The sequence below is a fragment of the Chiloscyllium plagiosum genome, chromosome 16 (genome assembly GCF_004010195.1).
Source record: "Chiloscyllium plagiosum isolate BGI_BamShark_2017 chromosome 16, ASM401019v2, whole genome shotgun sequence".
Lineage (NCBI taxonomy): Eukaryota > Metazoa > Chordata > Chondrichthyes > Orectolobiformes > Hemiscylliidae > Chiloscyllium > Chiloscyllium plagiosum.
Genome location: NC_057725.1, coordinates 33,630,482 through 33,655,666, shown reverse-complemented (window position 1 = coordinate 33,655,666; position 25,185 = coordinate 33,630,482). Strand labels below are relative to the sequence as shown.

Genomic DNA, 25,185 nt, shown 5'->3' with positions numbered 1-25,185 from the left:
TAACTTTAAATTTGAGACGTTATTTTATTGGAAGTGAACCAAGAGCAGTACTCAAAGAAGCAATGGGGAAGCAGGACTTGGTATGAGTAAGGACAAGGGTCGTAAACCTCATGTTTAAGAGTAGAGAAGAGGAGGCTGAGCAAAAGTTCATTTGTATAGTTAAATCTGCAGCTAAAAAAGGCACAGCTGAGAGTTTCATCAATAATGAGCTAAGACAAGAGCAGAGGTGAAGAATGTTGCACAGGCGGAAAATCAGTGATCTTAATAATGGTTGAAGAGCTCAATTTGAAAACTCAAACATGTTTCTTTTAAAAGGTTGTTTATGAAACAAAAATAAAAAGGGAGGTGTAACCTGTTGATACCTGTAACTCAATAGCTTGAGCAATATACAATTGCTTATTACCGTAAACATCATTCAGACAGAGACACAATAGTCATGTTAATTACAGCAGTTTTCACTTAGAGTGGCAGATCCACAAGAATAAGTTCACGTGGGAAACATTATTTCTTTTATCACATTTCCTAGAGTTTTTGAGATTTCCAATTTTACTTTGAGTGATGAACCAGTTGTTTAAACTACTGGCAATACAGAAGTACACAACAATTTAACAAAGAGATTCAGATTTTCATTTTGCACACATCAGCTGTGCCTTTTATTTAGTTGCGGATTTGACTCTTCAAATGAACTTTTGCCAACCTCCTCTTCTCTACTCTTAAACCCAATGTTTGAAAACCAGAAATTGCAGCTACCCAGATTGTTAGACAGATTTAGTGCCTCTCTCTTTAAAGCACCTTGCCATTTCAGTTTTTCTTTCACTTTTACATCCTTGACCGAACACTTAGATTTCTTTTGCTTTACAACATTCATTTGTGCCAAACATTCATGAATGTGTCAAATAAGTTTGCACTAATCGAGTTCGGAGGGAAATACTGCCTTTTCAGCATAGGTTCCAAGATTCCAATTAAGACTATTTAAGATTTACTGTGTACTGCACCACAATTGCATAAAATGTATGAGCAGTTGAAAATAATAATTATTTATCCTTGGGCAAACAACTTGGCAGTAATGTTTTTTACCTTGAGGAGGTGGTTAACTACAGAACTCATCATGTTTATACCCCATTTTAAAGTTTTTGCTCAATTCAGAATTCCATGAAAGTCCAAACACAGTCATTTAGTAGGTGTCATCTGAAAATTCAAGTTCTGCTTTCAACTTTGAATTGGTACAGTAGGAGAATAATATGGTGTGCTTGCGCAAGAGGGGATGGATGGGCACAGGAGATGCAATAAAGTTAGGCTTAGTGTTAGTGTGGATGTGACAGGGTAGTGTAGAGAGATAATGGCAAGTCTGGACATAGCATCATGAGAAATACATATCAACTGGAGGCATACGAGGCAATTTTGATTTCTTTACTTTCATTTATTTAACAAACAGAGATCCAGGCATTCAAGCAAAGTCTCATCCAGTCTGACAAATAATTGCACTAAAAGCAAAAAACCTCAATCAAACTGTAGTTAACTAGACCGAAGGTTTCATCATGTAAAACAGCAGGTGCACTAATGCACTATATCATCTCAAACTACCTCCTTATTCTGCACTATTCTTTCTGCAGAAGTATTCATTTCAGAATCTGGATGCACTGATGTGAATGCAATGTGAACCGAAGGATTGACGCAAATGTGTGTTAAACTGGACAGCACAAGAAAGTTTAACAAGACCCCCAAGTCTTGAAAAAAAGACAGATGCTAATAAAAGCAATGGATAAACATGAAGTTAAAAATAGGACTAACAGTAACAGCAATTATTTAATAATCCATAAAACACTGATTCTTGAGGTTCTGAAAAGATTACATTAATATTTCAGTTTGAGATCAATTGATGACCAGTACACTTCAAAAATATTTGATATTTTCAGGAAGCGTTGTGTCTGTTTGTGTAACTATATTGAACTCAGCTAGGACTCAAAACAATGAGATTAATTACCTGATAATCTATGCTCGTGATTTTAATTAGGTGCATTGATGTTCAGCTGGAGGTGAGAAAAATAGCATTGCAGTTTTCAAACAGTGTCATGGGATCCTTACTGATAACAGCAAATAGTGTCGCTGTTTAAAGCCTCATCTGAAATAACTGTGAAAGATTGGAACTCCCTCAGTTCTAGACTGAAATATCTTAACAGTTCCATGTTCAAATCACTGAAATTTTGCTTGACCTCACCACCTTATAACTTCAAGGAAGGGAAATGCCACCTGTGGAAATCTACAAGCAAGCAGAGATGTGCAAATGCTTCAATGTTCCACAACTTTGTCTAATGACATGGGGAGGGCAGAAGAAATAATGTAGCACTCTCCCTCAGGCAGTGAAATAATTAAGAATCAATAAACAAATCCATCTCCTTGGGTTCCGAAGGGGATTTGTGATTTTCTACTTGTTGCAACAGAGTCTTAATTACTTTTTAACAAATGTATGAACTTACAAATAAGCAGCAGCAGCGGGCCTTCTGACCCTTGACGTCTATTCCACTATTCAATGGAGATCATGGCCCATTGGTTTCAGTTCGTAATTCCACATTCCCACCTACCTCCCCAATGACACTTTACAATATCCAATCACTTTGAAGCACACATTCTCAGAAGATGATGGAGACCAAGTCACAAGAAGTTCCTCATGTCTGTCCTGAAAGTGTGGCCCCAGTTCTAGACTCACCCCAAGAACACATTCTTTTCATCAAAATCCTATGACCTTAAATCAAATAACCTTCAGTCTTCTAAAATCCAATGAAAATAAGCCCACCCTGCCTTTCTCCAACTGTCTAAATCATAGCATTCATACTTTTATGTTCAATTCCTCTTGGAATAAAATGATAGCAATCAATTCATTAACTTAATTGCTTGTATACATGTACTAGTTTTTTGAGACTCATGCCCTGGAACCCTTATTTCCTTCTGGACCTTGGAATCCTGTAGTCGTTCTCTGTTTAAGTAATACAGTGCTTTTTTTATTCTTCCTCTGCACATTTCCCCACATTATAATCCATGTGTCAGATCTTGATCCAGTCAACTTAATAGGTCTACATTCTTGCTATGTCAACTTCACACCAGAGTTCCCTATCATGTGTCATCTGCAAATTTAGCCACATTTTTCACAGGCAACTGCAATTTCTACTCCATTTAATATACCAATGAAGTCAGGCTATATAATTTTAAATAACTGCTCTACTACAGACATGACATAAAGCAGTTTCTAAAACTAGTCAGCGTTAGTGAATTGATGCCAACTCCAAACTGAATAATATTTTCTCTTCTTTAAAAGATTCATTTCTGAAATATTATATAGCCAGCAATATCTATCACTTGGGTCTCACATCCTCTCCCATGCATTAATTTTCAAAGCCATGTCTGATATCTCAAACGCCAGTCCTTTACTGACAGCTGTATCTAGACTAACCCAACTTTGTTATAAACTTTTCATCATGTGAAATCCCATACCTAATCCAATGCATATGTCAAGACATTGATTTCTTAACAAAAACATCATCTGTGAAGTCTTGGCAGATCAACTACATGGGACATTCCACAATCAGAACCATTAAAGTAGTATGTTCGCACTCAACTGGTAACTGCATCATGAATTTATCTTTAAAAATGACAGTGACGCCAGAAAGGAAACAGCATAACTCTTCAGCCCCTTTTCCCTTTTACAACTGTCATTTAAAACAAAAATCAACAAGCTGGGAAAAATGTGTCGCAATAAGCTGTTAAAGACTTTTTTTCTTTAAAAAAGTGTCATACTAAGAATGCCAGATGGATTATCATTGACTTCATTATCAACTTCTGTCAGCATATTCAATAAAACAAAATTGCCTGATTCAATAGAAGGCAATCAAACAATTGTATAACTTTTTTAAAAAATGTTATATTGAGGCATTGAGACATAGCTGGGTCTAGATTCAGAGTCTGTCTTTCTTTGTAAAAATGTAGCTAATTTCAACCAGGGCAGCAATTGAAACATGCCATAAGTCTCAGCCATGGAATGAAAAGAGAAGTACTGAGATGGAATTCCTATTAAGTGATCATTCTTTTATAAGATAAAGTCACCATAGTTAAGCCCCCAACTCTAAAGCACAGACATGTGATCAAACGAGACAGGATCTCCCTTCACAGTAAAAACAATCTGACACGATGCAGCCTATAATTTGTACTTGTGTCATTTTATATTGAATTAACACATTTGAAATAAATTGGTTAACAGAGTCATTTAAAAGTATTCATCTATAAAATTCATGCTAACAAAGAGAGTGGTTATTTGCACAAAGTATCCTTTGCTTATTGAGCAGTGTCCCAGTCAATAAAAATACATTTTAAAAATGGATTGTCAAAAAATACTTACATCTGCCAAATAAACTTCAGTTCAGATGCTGCTCCATTTTATACAAGCACAAAAATAGCACAATTCATGCTAGATTTCATTCCAATCAACTCCCCAATAGAATTTGAAGGCAATGTGAGATGGTTACAAATTAACCTGGGGATTTCATTTTCAGAGCCAGCCTTACGATGGTCGAATATTTTTAGACAATGGAATGTGAATGAAATCCTTTGGGAGGTTTCAAAGACTATCTTGACACATAGTCTTTGAACCTTGGAAAACAGGAATGTTCATAATCATGAATCGGATCATCCTTCAACATTCAAACTTTAAATTTGATGATATATATTTTGTATTTCTTGTATCCGAGTTTTAAATATTGTAAAGCTCTATGCCTGTTTGGTAAAAGCAACCTAAAATTTACACAGCCAAATCGAACTTGAAATTCAAATAACTGTCAATTATTTTTAATTGGGAAATCATACAGGAATCGACTTCTAATAATATCAGCACTGAATGGAGTAGGAGTGTGAAATCCTTGCTGCGCTACTGAATACTATTATCGATTAGGTGAAAGATGACTCGAGAATGGATGATGAATTGTTCAGCCAACAGACACAAATATGAACAGTAGTGATTAGTTTGATTTTTCCAAAATGTTATAACAAGAGTTCCACACTTTTGACCTCCTGGGAAAGGATAAGCTAAAGGAATTTTTAAAAATGGAATGGAATTAAATGAAAAGTTAATGCTTAACACAATAGGCCAGCATATGCTTCTATAAACTTTTGTCCACTCAATTATTCTGCATTTGAAGACTTACTTTGAACAAGACTTACCTTAACACAGTCCTGTAATTGGAAGTCACAAATCTTTAGGAATCGTTCATATTAAATAATCCTATGCAAACAATTTTTTTTGGACAAGTTTGTGTTACAATTTGCAGCAGCCTTTGTAGACAACATTTCAATAAACAGCAGCAGAGATCAACATCTAAGTACTTCAAACGTCACATGAATTTGTCACATGCAGTCCAATCTAAATTCAGTTATAACTTTCACCCATTACTGAATAACAACAGTCAACAATGCTGTCTGTGCACTTTCAGAAGTTCATACTTAAAGTGCTTTACAATTGATTGCTTGTGAAGTTAGTTTGCAAATAAACATCTTTTGTACAGAATCTGTATTTCACTATCACACACTCATCAATATCACTCATGAGAATTCATCAGTCAGAACAAACATGAAACTGCCTACCTATTGATTAACTAAAACTGAGCTAAAAGATTCAAATACAGGAATGGGAAAAAGTTGTCTTCTCCTTCTTGTAGACTGAATGGCTCTGATCCATATCAAGAACTGGTCTACTAACACCAAAAATTGAACAGATAAATTGAGTTCAAGTTGTTTTTGGAAAACAATGCAAGCAAACACAATCCTAATCATTCAAATGAAAAACAGTTGTGAATAGTTATTGATTGACCTCAGTTGTGGGCACAAAATTGCTTTAAAATGCTCATGGAAAGAAAAAGGTATGAAAAATATTTCACCTTCATGCCCTTACCCCCTCAAGGAGGAATAGATAAATATGAGGATATATTTATTTCCGCCTCATCCATTAACATGGGATAATCTCGGTTAATGGAGAAAATAGATAGTCGAACACAAAGAGCAATAACAAACTGTCTAACCTGTTGCTATCTGACAAAAGAGAACTCACGTTAGATTACAACAGTGAGCTATGTTGCTAACAGACTTACTCATTTTGTTAAAAGACAGAACAGAATAATGAGAGAAAGAAATCACACCATTTTCCTTTTGCAAGCTGTGGTAATCCAAAAAAAAAAATTACCAGATACATTATCACTGGAATGGAGTCAACAGTCATAGTTTTAACTGGCAAATAGGGTTCAATTTAATACAAGTTTGGCAGTGCATGTGGATGGCACAAGTGTAACATAGCTTTGGTAGCGTACTGTTGTATTGACTGATGGAGAGTACATCAGTTATGTTTTTGAAAGAAATGCACATGATGTGATCATTATCAGAACATGTTGCCCAAGGGACTGATAGCTCACACCCTACTGAAAGAATGTATGTTGTAACTTAATTCAACGCTAGTCCAGACACTTGTGTGCCTGAGGAACATAATGCTTATGCATAATTGGGACATATCTGTGCCCAGTTCACATTAAGGGAGATAACACCTCCGTATCGTTATCAGTTAAAACAACCTGTTGGAGGCAAACTCACACCAAGCAGGACTTGTGTCAAACTCAGCCCTTGTGAAAAAACATGTAAATCACTCTTTGTAGCAAAAGCACAAATAAACAAGGGAGTCAGATATCGCTACGATTGGCCATTTGCGAAAAAAAAATTCTAAATGATACCCAGATGAGTAGGGCAGTTCAATCAGTGAATGGAATATTAAATAGGATATTTTATAAATTAACTATATACACCATTATAAACAATAAACTGCATATTATATTCCACAGACAGTTGCTGGAAACTGCCATTGCAACAGAGATTTCCATGGCATATACATTTTCATAAATGTCCTCCTTCAATTTAATTAAATATAAACTGAATGATTCAAATCAAAATAAATTGAAATGAAATGTTATTGCACAATGTTTTGAATGAGGCTGCAAGACAAAATTCAAGTGATCAGCACTAATTGATTCACTCACTTTCACCTTTCTAGAAATTCTCCAATTCATTTTTCAAGATAATGAGTGGTCGCCACATCTTAATCAAATGGTGTGAAACCAGAGGATACAATTAGCTTTAAGTAATTAATTAAAACGGAATTCTCTGCCTAACTTCTATGCCCATTAAAGGTTAAACATGAAAGTCACACGACAGAGCTGTCAAAAATCTTCATTAATATTACATTTCAAATAGCCTGCAACATTGTTATGCTTAAAGATTCAATGCCACGTAAAACTAAGAATATGTCTACATCATACTGTTATAGACTGTGTAATTAACTACAACACAGGATATGGACTCAAGCCAAACCTGAAGGTCCCAGGTTCAAAATTCACTTTATGCTAAGTTACCTGATCTCAAACAGAGTTTCAAATGAGGTGTTAAAGTCCTTTGAAGGGTGGGAAGCAATCCAAGATCTGAGTCCATCGTAATATCCTGCATTACTAAATAGCTCATTGACATACACTATTTCGGACCACACAACGTGTTCACTTGGGCAAAGAACCACATGACAGTCACATCGCAGGGAACCGTACCACACAAGTATTACTTCTCTTCTTTTCCTGAAGCATATTAAACCACAAGATGTTTTCCAGTCATGTTTCTACATTGAAGTAGAAGATCATGGATTACTGCACTGACTCATTCTTCACACCCTTTTGCGTCTACTACTGAACTAATCATTTGTAGCCACACACAATTTAAAATTCTTGATTCAGCTATCAAATATACTTGCAAAAGTTCCTTGTTTCAGGAACAATTTCCCACATCGACTGTAACTTTCTGTAAATGGAATAAAATAAGTTCTCATTGATTGGTTCCTGCAAACACTCATACCTTTCCTCCCTTTTATACTCAGAACAGTGACTTAACAAGTCATCATCTTTATGAATTAATCAATTATTTAAATTCATTTTTTGTTCAAAAAACTTCAAATTATTTCAGAACCAACGTGAAACTGGTTTTAATACCACTGCCAAAATAATGCTCAAAATAGACACTGAAGAAAATGATAATGAGATTTAATCGTATAGTAAGTTACCTTCCTGGATAACACAGAAAAGGGCATTTGAAGGGTGAAAGGAATGTCAGAACTGGAATATGCACAAGTGAGATGGGACGAGAGAAATTTGTGGAAAGGATTTAATATATAGATATGGTTAATGGATTTAAAGTGAAGTATTGTGCATTTCAACACAAAAAAACAGGATAAACCAATAAGGACAGAAGAAAGGTGAAATTGGACAGAACTTGCATAAGGGCCCATGTGTCAGTGATAGTGTCCCTACCTCTGTACCAGGAGGCAGGGGATCAAGTCCCACCAGCGCCATAAGTGTGCAATAACATCTCTGAATAACAACAACTTTGTGGGCGGCACGGTGGCACAGTGGTTAGCACTGCTGCCTCACAGCGCCAGAGACCCGGGTTCAATTCCCGCCTCAGGCGACTGTGTGGAGTTTGCAAATTTTCCCCATGCCAGCATGGATTTCCTCTGGGTGCTCTGGTTTCCTCCCACAATCCAAAAAATGTGCAGGTCAGGTGGATTGGCCACGCTAAATTGCCCATAGTGTTAGGTGAAGGGGTAAATGTAGGGGAATGGTTCTGGGTGTGTTGCACTTTGGCGGTCGACTTGTGGATGTGTTGGGCCGAAGGGCCTGTTTCCACACTGTAAGTTAAGTAACTACAGATTGGAGTAATTGGAATGAAGGAAAATTGGGTTTCTCAACTGTCAGTAGTGACAATCACCACTTGAATTTTAACATCTCTTTTTAAAAATTTCTTCCTTTCTTCATCTCACTGCTTTCCCTCTGATCCAGTCCTACTACACTCTCAAAAGCCTACACTGTTTTATACTGGGAATTAATCCACATACCCTCAAGTACTGTTGTCTTGGACATACTTGGTTTTGAGACTCAGTGCTCGTCCCATATCTTATCTTTGAGAACTTTTTTTTTATTTGGTCTTACCTCTATTGAACTCTGTTAAATCTCTAACTTGGTAAAAACAATGACTGCAGATGCTGGAAACCAGATTCTGGATTAGTGGTGCTGGAAGAAATCGACGTTTCAGGCAAAAGCCCTTCATCAGGAATAAAGGCAGAGAGCCTGAAGCGTGGAGAGAAAATCTCTAACTTTGCTATTTGACAGGTGTACCTCTCAATTCTCATCCTGCTTCTTCTAAAATACAAAAAGTTATTCACCATTTGATTTTATTTTCCACTCCTTGCTATATTTGGGTTCATAATTGTAGAACTTCCTATTTTAACTTCTCTTTTTCCTCGTCCTGAAACAGTGCAGAGTGCCCTATTTACCGATGTCATTTCATATAACCTTAAAAGATTTAAACACTTCGGTTTGACATTTATTTATCAATCTTGCTGATTTACATAAATTTAGTGCAACATTTTCATAGTTAAACAAACAAACAAACAAACAAACATTAGCTTCAATGATAGACAATTATATTTTCTTCTTCATCTAGGATAGGAAGCACTTCTAGGTACTTCCCACCTTCAAGTGCTGCCAAATGATAAATTATCATATGGAAGTACTGGCCCACTGCATCAGTCAAATCACCATGAAAATTTTACTGAATTATCTTGTTTAAATTAGAACATACTTCCATTACATAATGTGTATGGACCTAACATTGGCAAATGAGACTAGATTAGGTTAGGATCTCTGGTCGGCGTGGAGGTGGATCGAAGGGTCTGTTTCCATGCTGTACATCTTTTCATTTAGAGTTAAAGAGCACAGCAACACAGAAGATTACCAAGCTTGCAAAGGCAGCTTATTTGCTCATTCCACAGAGTCAACTGCCCAAAGTATTAAGACAAATGTAAACCTTTCAACATATTGTATGTTGAGAGGTATGCATTGAACATGTAACAAAAATTTGGAGAAAACAGCACTACAAAAATCAAACAAAAAAGTGTTTCCTGTCTGATGAACTTTTAAAAAGAAATTCCAAAAGTGCTGCAGCACCAAATGGAGCAAAGTTGGGAATCAGTACCAAAAAGATTCTTAAAATTAAATCCAAATGTCAAAAGAATAATTAAAGGTTACTGAGAATTTTGTAGAATCAAGCATTCCACTCAACCCACTTTTAAAAAAAAAACGCTGACATTGATGTTCCAGCAATAAGTAACTGCACAAGTCAGTTGTCAACTTGCTCTTCTTAATCCCAAACTTATTACCAGAAAAAGCAAAGTTTTATGTTCAGTTAGAAATATCACTTCTGCCTTAATGCAGAGAGAATAACATTCCCTAAGATTAGAACTCCAGGTTTGACATGGATAATCCAACTCGATAATTCTGGTGTATATACCTTGAGCAATACATTTCCCATATTGGTCAACATGACAGTATAATGACATATACTTACAGGGAAGCAAAACATGCTGGGTTGACTGTCAAACAGTTTTGGGCTTTAACTTCCACTTTCTTAAAATCGCTGTGCCAGAGTCTGCAACACATGTTTATGATCTTGAAAACTGATGGAATGAGCTGCCAGAGGTGGTGGTGGAGGCAGATACAATTACAACATTTAAACGGCATTTGGATGGGTACATGAATAGGAAGGGTTTAGAAGGATATGGGGCAAATGGGACGAGATTAATTTAGAATATATGTTCGGCGTAGATGAGTTGGACCAAAGGGTCTGTTTCTTTACTATATGACTGTTACTGAACAGCCATATCTACAGAGAAGGATGATTGAGAGTTTCAAAAAAAATGTTAATATACCCAGGCCTTGGTCTCATTACCACTCATTAGCCTTTCTCCCAAAGGAGCTCGGGAATAACTTTAAGTAAACTAATGACACATAACTGGAGTGGAAAAGTAAGCCGTAAGAACAAAACTCTACCAGGGAGATAGACAAGTTAAGTTATTGAACAAGATGGTGGTGAGTATAATGTGGAGTTTCAAAGTTATTTTGGTAGAATTTTTAAAAATGTTGACAAATCATTAAAACGCAAAGATATGACTGAAAGGGTGACATCCAAGGTAATGGGAAGCTAACATACAGACTCAAGCAGTTAGGAAAGTAAATGTGACGCTGACCTTTTATTGCAAGAGGGTTGGAGGCTTAGACTAAAGATTTGGTGGTGTCAATGTTGGACTGGGGTGAACAAAGTTAAAAACCACACCACACCAGGTTGTAGTCCAACAGGTGTATTTGGATGCACTAGCTTTTGGAGCACTGCTCCTTCATCAGGTGATTGTGGAGTATAAGATCGTATGACACAGAATTTATAGGAACTGTTTAGTGTGATGCAACTGAAATTATATATTGAAAAAGACCTGGCTTGTTTGTTAAGCGTCTCATCTTTTAGAATGACCATAATGGTTTCAGTTCTTTCACATGTAAATCCCAGAACATTTTTTTTTTTAAAAAGTTACATTCTCAAGTGAATGTTAACAGGTGCCATGGCTTCTCAAATCATGCATTAAAGGGGCAAGGCACCCTGTATGAGGTAGTCTTTGCCCAGCTATTCAGACTGACTCTATTCCGAAAAAAGGGATTTACAGAATCTTACATGGATTCATGCAGTTTTTGAGCAAAATATAATATAATTCTCCAAGTACAAATTCACCCCACAAGCTTATATGCGTGTCTGTCTGTGTATCAGCCTGTGTGTCAGCGTGTCTGCCTGTGAGGGGGTGGGCAGGGGGTGTATGAGTGTCTGTCAGACAGTATGTGAGAGTGTAAAGGGGTATAAGTCTGTGAGAGGGTGGAGGGGTGTGTGTGAGCGTATGAGAAAGAGCTTGTGAATAAGAGAGGTAGGCGTTTGTGGGTACCCATGGAGATGATGCAACCAATTTTTGATTGCAGTGATGCAAATGCTTTCTGATAAGGAGGCCAAGGAGAATGACCCAACAATCCCTGAAATTTAGAATGAGACGATTTTTTAAAAAACAAATGTCAAAGCAGATCCCGAGCAATTATTTCCATGGCTGAAGAGTTTGAAAAAAAGGAGACACTAACTGAGTCAGACAGCTATTTTGCACTCACCATTCAGAGTGTCATGAGTCATTGGAATTCTCCATCTCAGAACTGTGAATGGTTTGTAGCTGAATATGTTAAAGGCCAAAATATAATTTTTTGGACTCTTACAGAAATTAAGGGATTGAGAATTGGGTGGCAGAGTGGAGGAGAGATCCAAGATCACCTTCACCTTATCTGATTAGCACAGCAGGCTCAAGGGGCTGATATCTATGCAGGTTCCTATTTCTTGTATTCTTATGCAGTTAAGTATTTTTTTAAAACAAGAACTCATGGGTTAAAAATTAGTGCTTGTCAGGGATGTAATAAGCATACAACTATATCTAGCTTTTCCTACCAAACCTTGTAAGGCCCAATGCATTGAGGAAGATGGTGACGTGGTCATAATAGCACAGAACTCGTAAATCTAAAAAGGCCCAGATGCATGATCTCAAGACATGGGTTCAAAGCCCACCATAGCAGCTGATTTAAACTCAATTCATAAATCTGGAAATATATCTCGTCTCAAGTAATGAAACCATTGTTGATAGTCATCTGGTTCATTAAGGTTATTTAAGGAACAGAACCTGTTATCCTTACTTGGTCTGGCCAACATGGTCTCCATGGCCAGTTGGCTCTTAACTACGCTCGAAGATGGCCTAGCAATCTAACAGGAGCAATTAGAGATGGGCAATAAATGCTGGCCTTACCAGCACCCCATGAAAGCACAAAAGTTAATGACAGATTTCTTGCTTCTGAATTTTTTTTTGGATTGTTGGAGTTAGAATGCCTACAAATTTCTAAGGGGGTGAATCTTACAAGAAAATTAAAATGCAAATCAATTAATAAAGTTCAAGGGATTAAGAGATATGCCATGAATTGTGAACATCTTGAATTTGGCCAATTTATGTTTTTAAGTCATATCTTGATAGATACATGAAGAGCTGAACAAAGGGACAGAAACTGAGAATGGGCAGTAAGTACAGGCTCTAAATAACGATGAGGAATCAGTGCAGGTTTGTTGGGCTGAAGAGTCCGTTCCTGTGCTGCATTGTTGAACTGTATAATTTAAAAACAAAACAGATAAGCCAACACGCTCTTTCTTAGGGCCAAAACAACCCTATCAACAATCTTGAACACAGCTAATGAGAGACAAAGGATAATCGCTCTTTGGTCACCAGAGAATTCACCCACGAGGCTGTCAATTTATTCTGTTTGTCATTTTTTGGGATAATAACACTTGCTGGAAAAGTAAAAAAACAGCAACCTATTATCTCTTCTGCACCCAAGTCAAAAGGAAAGTTGAAACCAGGATCAGCAATGACAACTCAGAAAAGCATGCAAATGGTGACAGATTTGTGGGCAGCACGGTGGAACAGTGGTTAGCACTGCTGCCTCACAGCGCCAGAGACCCGGGTTCAATTCCCGCCTCAGGCGACTGACTTGTGTGGAGTTTGCACATTCTCCCAGTGTCTGCGTGGGTTTCCTCCGGGTGCTCCGGTTTCCTCCCAGTGCTCCGGTTTCCTCCCACAGTCCAAAGATGTGCAGGTTAGGTGAATTGGCCATGCTAAATTGCCCATAGTGTTAGGTAAGGGGTAAATGTAGGGGTATGGGTGGGTTGCGCTTCGGCGGGTCGGTGTGGACTTGTTGGGCCGAAGGGCCTGTTTCCACACTGTAATCTAATCTAATCTAATTACAATGGTTTAGATAGCAATGAAGTCAATGAACTTGAAAAATCCAAGTTTGAGAGATGGCAGAAAACTACATTAAAATGAATATATTTTTTCCCCGTGGATTAAGGAAATATTTTAGATATTAGTAAAAAGGTGTCTAGCAGAGATTTCTGTGGATGGATTTCATTATCTTTCAATGTTCCATCATGCACAACATACATCTTCTTTCCCTTCTTTTCGCAAGCACAGAAAAGCTTGCTCAAAAGGGGGAGAATTAAAACGTTGCCCTTTACCTTATTCTGCAACTAGTTTTAAAACTCTTTAATAGAAAGCACAGTGTAGAATTTATGTGCTGTAGCAGCTACTCTGTATTATTACCTGGAAGGAAGACTGATCCAATTCTTCACCTACTGTAAATACATACACTCCATGCCATTAAACTGAAGTCCAATTTAACTCAGCTCTGGCAAAACAACTGCACTATTTAATTATTCATGCTGTGTGCTGGACAGAATTATTTAAATCTCTACTTCAGTGACTATTTGGTGCTTCAATTAAAATTAGTCAAAACCGATCAGAGATCATCATCCATTTGAGAAGGTAACAAGCAGTATATTGTCACATTAGCAGGTTGAAAAACCATGAACACTATGAAATGCACTTTTACTTCAAGCAAGGTTTCATAGAGATGGTTAGTTCCCCTCCTGACTCCAGTTCTGCCTCCCCCACGTGAGTTTCTCAATATTTTACACAACAAACCTCAAAATCAAACTGTAATACACAAGTAACTTTTGAGAGATATTAGGGGCAACAGCTCCACAGATACCTTAACAAGTACAAAACACAATTCTTCAATTTTCTTAACGTCAGTAATACTTCTGTGCATGTGCAAAAAAAAAATTCAAAGTTGTGAGAGAAATCACAAAGTTTAGACAATAGCTTTGATTTAATAGTGAAAAGAAAATCACTGCAAATTTGTACTGTTCTGGGTCAATTGTGCACTGTGCCCATGTGCAGTTATGCATGATGTCCCAAAGCTGCCATCAGTAATTCTACACCACCACACAGTAGTGCTGAAATTCCAACAAATGGAAGTCTTCGAAATTACCTGAATTGACAACTTCTGAATTATTACATTGTTGCTCTCACTGTGAAAAGCCTTTCAAAAAAGTTCACACATTTAATGGGGTATACTGGAGTTTTCTCATGGCACACAACGTTTATAGAATCATACAGCATGGAAACAGACCCTTCAGTTCATGCCAAACATACTCCAATGAAACTAGTCCCACATACCTGCTTCTGACCCATATCCCTCCAAACCTTTCCTCGGCATGTACTTATCCAAATGTCTTTTAAACATGGTAATTGTACCCACACCCACCACTTCTTCAGGAACGTCTTTCCACACGCAAACTACCAAGTGTAAAAAATGTGCCCCTCAGGTCATTAAATCTTTCTCCTCTCACCTTAAAAGGATGTCCCCTACTCTTAAAATCCCCATTCTAGGGAAAAGACAATTACCATTAATTCCATATATACTCATTATTTTTTAAAATGTCTGAGGTCACCTCTCAACCTCTTATGCTCTGGCAAAAAATGTTCCAGCCTTTTACTAGCTTAGAAAAATCTTAAATTTTCTATCAATAGAATTATAATTTCTATATCATGGTTAAAACTATTTACAGTAAATGGTTTTTAAAATAATAAAATAATTCAAGAAATTGCAGGTGCAAACTTAATTTAATCTGCATGCCCCAGTCATTTATTTCCCAATGTATGAGAAGACTAACAATTGAGTGCTAGCCTTTTGAGAGTGTTTTTCAATATTATTGACTGTTTAGTCTGCTTGATCACATCACTATGGCCAGACACCAGAGAATCCCTTGGGCTGATGCTGAAATTGATGTCAAAAAGGTGAAATCTATGCCACAGAGATCACCAAATCCCGTGGGTAGCTTTCTCTTTGGTCAGTTATAGGCTTCAATGTTTCGAATCTGGATTGTAAAATCTGTGCCAATGTCATGCAACAAACCAAGAACCACCTTCCTCTTTCCAATTTTATGCTGTCTTCTTCAGAAGGTAATAACTCATACTGGGCTACAATTCCATCAACAGCAGTCGCTGTCCAATAAATTACTCACAGACCCATATTTATGACGATGGAAGCACCAAAGCTGATTGGGTCCTGTCTTTACCTCATCCAATTTTCTTCTGTCCTCTTCCCAATAAGAATTCATTGACAATTATCTTTGGCAAGAAACCTAGGCTCAGCTTCAACATTAATTTCTGTATCACCATTGCTGAGGTCAAATCACTCAGAGCAGATATGACATCGAATTCCATAGAGAGCAGTGTAATCAATCAGGTGAACAATCCGGGATGAGAGTAATTCATGTACTTTCTTTGCAAACCCAATGTAAGCACTCCCCATATTCTTCGAAAATAATATTCCTCTTCAGGATCCAGGGAAGTAGTAATACACTCAGGTTGCAATTGGCTACATGCAAATTTTGAGAATGACAGAATCATTGTTAGAATATATTTGTATTTACAAGTTTAAAAGCCTAACATTGTTGCATCCAAACATCCACATTTGAACATCCCTGCAGCTTTACAAGTAGTCGACTGGAGTGGGAAAGATGGATCAGTTTTTCACTTGTTTACCCAGATATACACACACAAACAACCAACCATAAACAAACAAACATACAAACAAATAGAAAAACAAGTCAAAACATTGGATCCTTAAGGGTTACACCATGGACTTCTCCACCTCCTGATGCTGCCTGGCTTGCTGTGTTCTTCTTGCCTCCAGCTAGTCGACCTTGGATTTCGGCATCTGCCGTTTTTTCTTTCTCTAAAGACTTTGGTTTTAGCTAAAATAAACCAAATCATTGCAGACTGTAACTGAACTTGGTGCAACTCCTGCTAACATCACCCAATTATTGAATGAATTTACTGACTGAGTCATTGGAGGCACCTCAGGAACTAACAAAACAAACTTACAGCTTACCAAGAAAATCCTACACGGTTATCTCCTGTATACAATTGAAGATCTTGATGTAGGCAATCTGTGATATATCAGCAGTTAAAAATTTCACAAGTTTCAACATGCTTGTGCAAGTACATGCTTAAATAAGACCCAACGAACCATATCAACCCAGAATTAGGACAGAATTTGCCACAGTGCTGCTTGGGGGAAAAAGGTGAATGCAGAAAGTGCAACCCAAACTAATTATGGGATTCAGGCAAAAGTATGTCCAGAAACAAAAACAGATGTTGCTGGAAAAGCTCAGCAGGTGTGGCAACATCTGTGAAGAGAAATCAAAGTTAACGTTTTGGGTTCAGTGCATTTTCCTCAGAACTGTAGGTTCAAGCTTGTCCACAATGTGGGTCTTGTTTTTGAAATACTGTAAATTGTCAACTTGGCAAATTCTTCAGATAGTTTTTCTTCACAGTGACAGTACAAATCAAGATTGACCACAAACTGAGAATTTAAAAAAATAATGAGCTGGAAGGGACAGAAGTAAAATTCCTTCTATTTTAATTAGCATCTAACATGTGAACAAAGAGTCAAGTACCTTTCCCTGTGCAGTTGACAGATGTACAAGTCATAAAATTTCTTCCAATCAGAAAAATGTCGACAAGGTACAGCAGACTAATCACAAATCAATAAAACTTATGTTCTCTATCATAAGTCTACAGACATACAATTATTTGAGAGTTGTATGACTGGCAATCATTCCAAAAGAAACCTCATTTCATAACATTGGAACAGCACTATTAGTCCACCTCAAAACAGCAGATTGCTTAAAATGAAGCACTTACGTACAAGACAGATGCACTCAAACTCTACGAAAAGAGGAGACGAAGCTATACTCTAATATACCACACAATGATTATAATTCTGTATGATTCTGAGAGTTGTATCTTCCATTCAATGTTCTCATTTAACATTGCTTTTGTGGTCCTTACAGATATTGCTGCAGATCACCATTCATGATGTTCACAGCTGCCCACAGATTCTGTGGCTTACTTGGCATCCTGCGAGCATTGGGGGGTCTGACCATATGTGTAGCCCCCTATTGGGACTGGATAGCACATATAAACAAGTTCAAGTAACAACATGGTATATGAACTAGATTGAAGCGGAGATGAGCTGAGTCGAAGGCAGGAAGTAGCAACTGGAATATGTAATTGATTGTGACCTCATGTAAAGTAAATTCAAGTAAATTATAAATTAATAAATAGGCAGTTGGAATGAAGAAAGATCTAAAAATGGGATAAAGTACAAAATGTGCTTTATTGTTCCAACTGAATTAAATTCTCAAGGTTTGAGACTCTACAGTTCTTATAAACTTGAATTTCCAATGCCACACAAGTGTGTTGGATTCAGGTGTAAATAAATTTTTATTGTTACAGTAACAAAATTATTCCATCAGTCTCAACTTTCTTTGGCATTTTTAATCGGTTGTCTACTGGCAAGTATAGCCACTTCATGGACTTACACGGTTGGTGAGCCTCTAGGTCAAATATTAATATAAAACATGAAAATAAATTCTCACAGCAATTTCAATATTTCTACTTCATCTCTAAATACATGTGCAGATTCCAGATGTTGGTGCAAGATTTAATCTATAATAATAGTAATAGTTGACATTCTCAACACACACTTGATGCAAAATCCAGACCAAACTTTTCATTTTATACTAATAATTAATATTAACTCACCCTCAAATCCCAGAATTACAATTTGAAAAGAATGAGACAACCAGTCTTCAGATGTTCCATTAATAGTTCAGAAATTTGTAAATATCTTTAAAATCTGTATTGGCTTATACAGAAGTTGTCACAACATGAAGAAACGATTTGATTCTTAGGAGATGAATTTAGCAACACTGTCCACATGCATCAGTTTTTGATTGCAAAAATATCCTGCACACATTCTGCCACCACAGTCTTCTCAATTGGGTTATAAAGTTGTCAGAAACGTAAATTTATGCAATTCTAAGGTTGAGAGGTTTTACAGTTATTGAAGATTTGGCTACATACGATGTAAGATTTTATATAATTCAGACAAGAGATCTATATTCATGTCTTCCAATACAAAAATGCCCTAAAGCATGACAGTACAAAGATTTTCAGCAAAATGTATGTATTTGACAACACAATATTTGTGCAGAATGAATTTTCCAAATTCTTTTGGAATTATGTGGGTTCTGTCAAGATTTCTGCACTTCAGTGTTAACTATAGTTGAGTAAATTCAAGCATTGAAGAAAATGGTGAATTTTTCCAACACAGCATGGTCTTGGCAGAGCACAACTGAAGTGTATTCCTCCCAATGTTTAAAAACTGTTACACTGCATCAACATATCTTTTGAAAAAAAAACGCAGATGGCAAAAAAGAAATGTTGAAACTGAAGGATATTGTCACACAGCAATATGAACTGCTGCAGCAAGTGACATTAAAGAGAAGGTCACAACGCCCATTATACTTCTAAATGCCTCTTTTTTTTTTTGCTTAAAATTGTTAAAATGCTGAACAGAATTCATTGTTCAACTGACATGAATATTGTGCATTTAATGTCTGTCGTACTTGTCCTTCAAACAGTCCAGGTCCCAATATGGTGCAAAATAACAAATGTTACAGTTTGCAGTTTCAAATAAATAAAACGATTGTAGACAACATAGAATCTTTGGAATCAAACAGGACATTCAAAAAACATGAATGAGGCTCCAATCGAATTTCCAGCAACAGAAACTGGAAGGTCATTACTTATTTGTAACAGTAAATGGAATGCTGAAGTATTTCAAGCTTGTAAACGGTTCCAAAAGAAGATGCCAGTTGCTCAGTTGCCAGATGCTCAAACCCCCTCAGAGATAAATATTAGCAAACAGCAATGAATGGCGTAAAGAAAATAGGGTCCATCATTAAAGAGACACTTCCAGTGTGGCAGATGGCAGCCCAATGATGCAAACTGGGACAATCATGATGTATTAGTCTGATTACATACAACCTTCTTTCTCATTTAGTTGCTTGCATTGATCTGAGAAAAGCAATGGATTCACTGAATCGGCAAGGCTCTTGACTCCTGGTACAATTCCACACTGCATCCAAAGTTCAATAGTTAATCAGGAAGACTTGTACTCACCTCATGCAACGGGCTTCTATTGACAGAACTCTCCGAGCCTTCCAGATTCAAAGTGATGTTCTCTCTTCAACCTCATTCAAGTGCTGACTATATTCTGAAATCAAAAACAATTAAACACTGCACGTGGAATCATCCTAGGTTGTGTACACACAGGTCAGCACTTTGCCAACATCATGTCCTTGGCTGAAAGTGGACATCCTCACCAAAGTCACATTAAATTTTAACCAAAAGGATTCTTGCTATAATCTTCAGATCAACTGGAAGGAGCCAAAAGGCCAACTGCAGGAACAAAACCCAATTCTAGTTACAGTACCTTCAAAATAATTGATCATCCACTCAAGACAGTGGACATAATTCACGTACTTAGGCAGGACAATTTGATCCACTGGGAACCATTTACTTGATGTCATATAGAAAAGGAATAAGCTGCATTTTCCAGGCATTATTCTGCAGTACATTTGTGATATTGATATTCAAGTTAAGCTTAGAGGATGGGTGCAACCAGTTTAAATTTAAGGTTGGAAAAAAAGTTGTTTAGAAGCAAAGTAGCAACTTGCATTTTTGTAGTCCCGAACAAAAATGCTTCATTGATTGCCAGACAGAAATCAACACCAAGCCAAAGAAAGCGGATTAAGGAGATGAATTTTACACTAAAGAATGAAAATTTCAATGCAGTGGCATTGCCAAGTCTACTCAGATACGGGCAAGAATCACTCCAAAAAGAGAAATATCATTTAAAAATGCTGACAACAGAGATACATCTGGTAATTCTAAAGACGAGAGAAATTCTGAAACATAAGAATAAACCCCAGGAATGCCCACCGTATGGTCAGCTAGCTTTTAAGGTGCATCTTGAAAAACCATTACAGAATATTTTTACTAAATGGAATAACAAGGTTTTCGAAATTATGCTCATCACTGGCATTTGGAAGGACACAATAGTGATACCATACAGGTAGAGAATTTTATTAGCAGCAAGATGCTTCAGCCCAGTGATGAACGTCTTAGTTGCAAACTCATTTAATCATACATGTTGGAGAGATTGCACATCTACAATATAGAACAGATTATATTTCCAAAACTTTTTAGCCTTATTCTTTAATATGTAAGCTGGGAATGGAGTTCATTCCCGATTTTAATGGGGTGGCACGGTGGCTCAGGGGTTAGCACTGCTGCTTCATAGTGCCAGGGAACCAGGTTCGATTCCAGCATCGGGTGACTGTCTGCGTGGAGTTTGCACGTTCTCCCAGTGTTCAGCGTGGGTTTCCTCCAGGTGGTCCTGTTTCTTCCCACCGTTCAAAGATGTGCAGGTGAATTAAGTGAATTGGCTATGCTAAATTTCCCATAGTGTTAGGTGCTTTAGTCAGAAGGAAATGGGTCTGGGTGGGTTATTCTTCAGAGGGTCGGTGTGGACTTGTTGGGCCAAAAGGACCTGTTTCCATACAGTAGGGAAAATAATCTAATCTTACTTCGTGAAGAAGTTGAACACACTGCGTTTCAGGTTTGAGGACGCTGAATATGTAAAAAAAGTGGTAATTAACATAGCTTGGTAAAACAAGATCAAATTTCTCAAACCTGAAACGTAGATTTGTGCTGTTGGGGTCAGGGGACGTGAATTTACTGAACAAAAAAGCGAATTACCTTAAAACTACATCAGCTTGAAGCAATAGTGTCCCTATGTCAGAGCTAGGGGCCCTGCGTTCAAGTCCCACCTGCTCTAGAGATGTGGAACAATGTATCTGAACAGCTTGAATATCAATATTTAAAACATGAGCATTTCACCATCTGTTTTCCCACAGGTTAACAACGCTACTAAAGGATGCAGAATAAAGGATGGTGACTGCACCAAATGAATTGAAGAGGCAGTAAAAAATGTGACAAAAGTTAAAAAAAAAATGAAGGCATGGTGCACTTTAAAGCTCCGATTAGCAAAAGACCTGTAACAAAGTTGTAGCAATGGAAGTGAAGGTGTGGGATAAGGAGAAAAGCATTTTCATCTCTCACTGTGTAATTATGGTGTCTAGATTTAGCCAGTCGACAGTAACATATAGTAAATCGAAAAAGAGATTCATAAACAAAACAATTGTGGAAGGAATAGGGACCTGACCTGGGGCTCCACATTTTGCCAATGACGGACTTTAGAGATATGCATGAAGATAGGGACATTGTAGAAGTGATAACTGTGGTAGAAAGTCCCTTTAGTAATGCAATGCAACGCAACAAAAAAAAATCAAATAGATGATATGCTTCATAAAATCCTAGCAGATCAACCAGATTGGAAATTAACATCAGCCCTGACCTCGGCAGTCAATGTGAAGACATCACTCCAGATGGCTGGGGACGAGAGCTGTATCAATTGATTATTGGGAGAGATCCATAAATTCCCTCAGTATCTCAATGATCACTGCTCTGTTTGGGAAGGATTACAATTAGCTTCATGTTTTCAACCAGCATGCAGGGAAAATGACAATCATTAAGGTAGCGGTTTCAGAAGAAAAACTAGTGAGACTCATGGCATCAGAGAAGACCAAAAATAAATGTTAATTCAGGGAACATGATATATTAAAAAAGAGACAGCATGAAGAGTGGAATGGTGCAAGAAAGATCATGGGTAAAGATGGAAAAAAACAGTAATTTTGCAGCAGAGCAACCAGTTAGGGTGCATTCCAAGGTTCAGTGGCTATGATTATATGATTTGTTCAGATTCTGTAAGTGTGTAAAGTGATGAGGCACCAAATCTTTGCATACACATGTTGGACAATTACAAGGAACAGATTGTCTATCTTCAGTTAGCTTTTCATCTGCCACAAAGTGATAGAGACACAGGACAACAGAAAACAACAGAATGTTGACACCGAAGTAAATAAAATGCCAGTCAGATATAATGCATGAAATAAGGATAATAAGGTTAAAAATCACACAACACCAGGTTATAGTCCAAGGGGTTTAATTGGAAGCACTAGCTTTCGGAGCTTCGCTCCTTCTTCAGGTGGACAACCACCTGATGAAGGAGCAATGCTCCAAAAGCTAGTGCTTCCAATTAAACCTGTTTGACTATAACCTGTTGTCCTATGATTTTTAAAAACTTTGTACAGCCCAGAGTGACACTGGCATCTCCAAATCATAAGGATAATAGGCAGTCAGCCAGTCAGTGAGGCGGACAAAAACCAAATGAGTAAAAAAAGGGATAAAAGTGCTTTAACTAACAGAAGTAAACCTCTCATAGCAAGGGTAAGCAGAGGGGAATAAGAGGCACAGGTCAAAAGGCCTACCTGCAATTAGACCAGCAGCAAAGAAACATGAACCATAATGTGATGCACGTATAAGGAAAGTAGCTGACTGGTAGTGAATATTTATATTCTTTAAAGTAAAAATAAAAAGTTCTTCACTTAATGTTTAGGACTTTAATGTTTTCTCTTAAGCTCTTTGTTTTAGAAAAGAAATAAGTTTTTTTTAAATGTTATAATGTAAAAAGATGGGTATATAGATTAATTAGTTAATAACAAAATGAAATACAATGGTAAATGACAGAACAGGTGATGTATTGGTGCTGCAGCATGTGGAAGCTACTGGACACCAACACAATCCACAGCAAAAACATCTCTAACAAAGAAAGAAGTCCCTGATGGGGACAAAAGACTGAAGCCTGACTAATGACGCAAAGTTTTGAACAGGTTACTATGATTTGCCTTCACAACGTCACCTTCCTCCTTAGGCATGACGACCCTCAGGTTCTTTCTTTCCACTTTTAGTATTGTTATTTCAATAACATTATACATTTAATTATTTTGACAGGCAATGTTACAGTTACAAGGATCAAGAATCTAAGGAATAAGACAGTTTTAGGATTGTCCATAATTTTCACACTCATGCATTGTAGATATTGCTTACAAACTTCTTGAACTTTGCTGCCTGCAGTACTTGATCTAAATTTTCAAGTACCCTGCAATTCTAATTCTCATAGTTATCTCAAAACAATGCACTATTTTCATCCAGTTCAACAAATAACATACATTTCATTGGATTATACAGTGTGTTGCCAACTGGACATTTATTTCAGAAATGAAGAATACAGACTATTGACCAAATTAATGTATGTTCAATTCAGAAACAAGTGGGAACGCAAAAGGACAAAAGGCAAACTCAAGCAACCTTCTGTTTTTTAACCTTTAATGCCTTTGTCATCCACACCCACCAGCAACTATTACTAACTAACTGCACAACAGTTAAAAAGGATTGCAAAAACAGGCAGCGCCCAATAGAATTCATGCTAAAATATTAAATAGGAGAAAGTGAGGACTGCAGATGCTAGAGATCAGAGTTAAAAGTGTGGTACTGGAAAAGCACATCAAGTCAGGCAGCATCCGAGAAGCAGGAGAATTGACGTTTTAGGCATCAGCACTTCATCAGGAATCTTAAAAATACACATTCCCAATCAAATAGAAAAGCCATTGCAGTTTGGAATCTCTTCGACGCGATTCTTAGTCTCTCCCTTGCATTTGGCTCATCATAGGTAAGAGTTTGCTCACATGTTAATAGCCTTTATTCATTTTTAAAGCTTAAGGCGAAAGGGGAAAGAATAAAAAAAAAACCTGAGAGATGCTTTTTTTTTTTAAACACACAGAGGGGCGATGTGTGTATGGAACAAGCTGATTCCCGATGAAGGGCTTTTGCCCGAAACATCAACTCTCCTGCTCCTCAGATGCTGCCTGACCTGCTGTGCTTTTCCAGCTCCACAGTCTCAACTAAAGGATTAAGTAGTTCACCATAAATTAATTCAATCTATCAAACTATTCTAATGAATTAACTTATTGAACATCATAACCCAAAACAAGAATGCATCAGTGGTAACTGTTATTGCTGAACAGTGTATTCCCAGACAGATAGCGTTTAGAGTCATAGAAAGTCATAGAGATGTACAGCATGGAAACAGACCCCTCGGTCCAACCTGCCCATGCCAACCAGATATCCCAACCCAATCTAGTCCCACCTGCCAGCACCTGGTCCATATCCCTCCAAACCCTTCCTATTCAGATACCCATCCAAATGCCTCTTACATGTTGCAATTGTATCAGCCTCCACCACATCCTCTGGCAGCTCATTCCATACACGTACCACCCTCTGCGTGAAAAAGTTGCCCCTTAGGTCTCTTTTATATCTTTCCCCTCTCACCCTAAACCTATGCCCTCTAGTTCTGGACTCCCCGACCCCAGGGAAAAGACTTTATCTATTCATCCTATCCATGCCCCTCATGATTTTATAAACCTCTATAAGGTCACCCCTCA

The 25,185-nt window shown here is 37.4% G+C and overlaps 1 protein-coding gene across 10 annotated transcripts in view; it reads right to left on the bottom strand.

The window, feature by feature from the left end:
• plekha7b (pleckstrin homology domain containing, family A member 7b) overlaps nt 1–25,185 on the bottom strand; it is a 470,220-nt gene that overhangs the window by 236,327 nt on the left and 208,708 nt on the right. Inside the window, exon 1 of one of the 10 annotated variants that reach the window (XM_043705785.1) lies at nt 19,901–19,921. The exons of the other annotated variants lie outside the window; for them this stretch is intronic. Within the exon in view, the coding sequence (XP_043561720.1) occupies nt 19,901–19,905 (5 nt within the window). The 5' untranslated portion in view covers nt 19,906–19,921. Of the gene's footprint in view, nt 1–19,900; nt 19,922–25,185 lie in introns of those variants that run through there. 10 annotated transcript variants of the gene reach the window in all.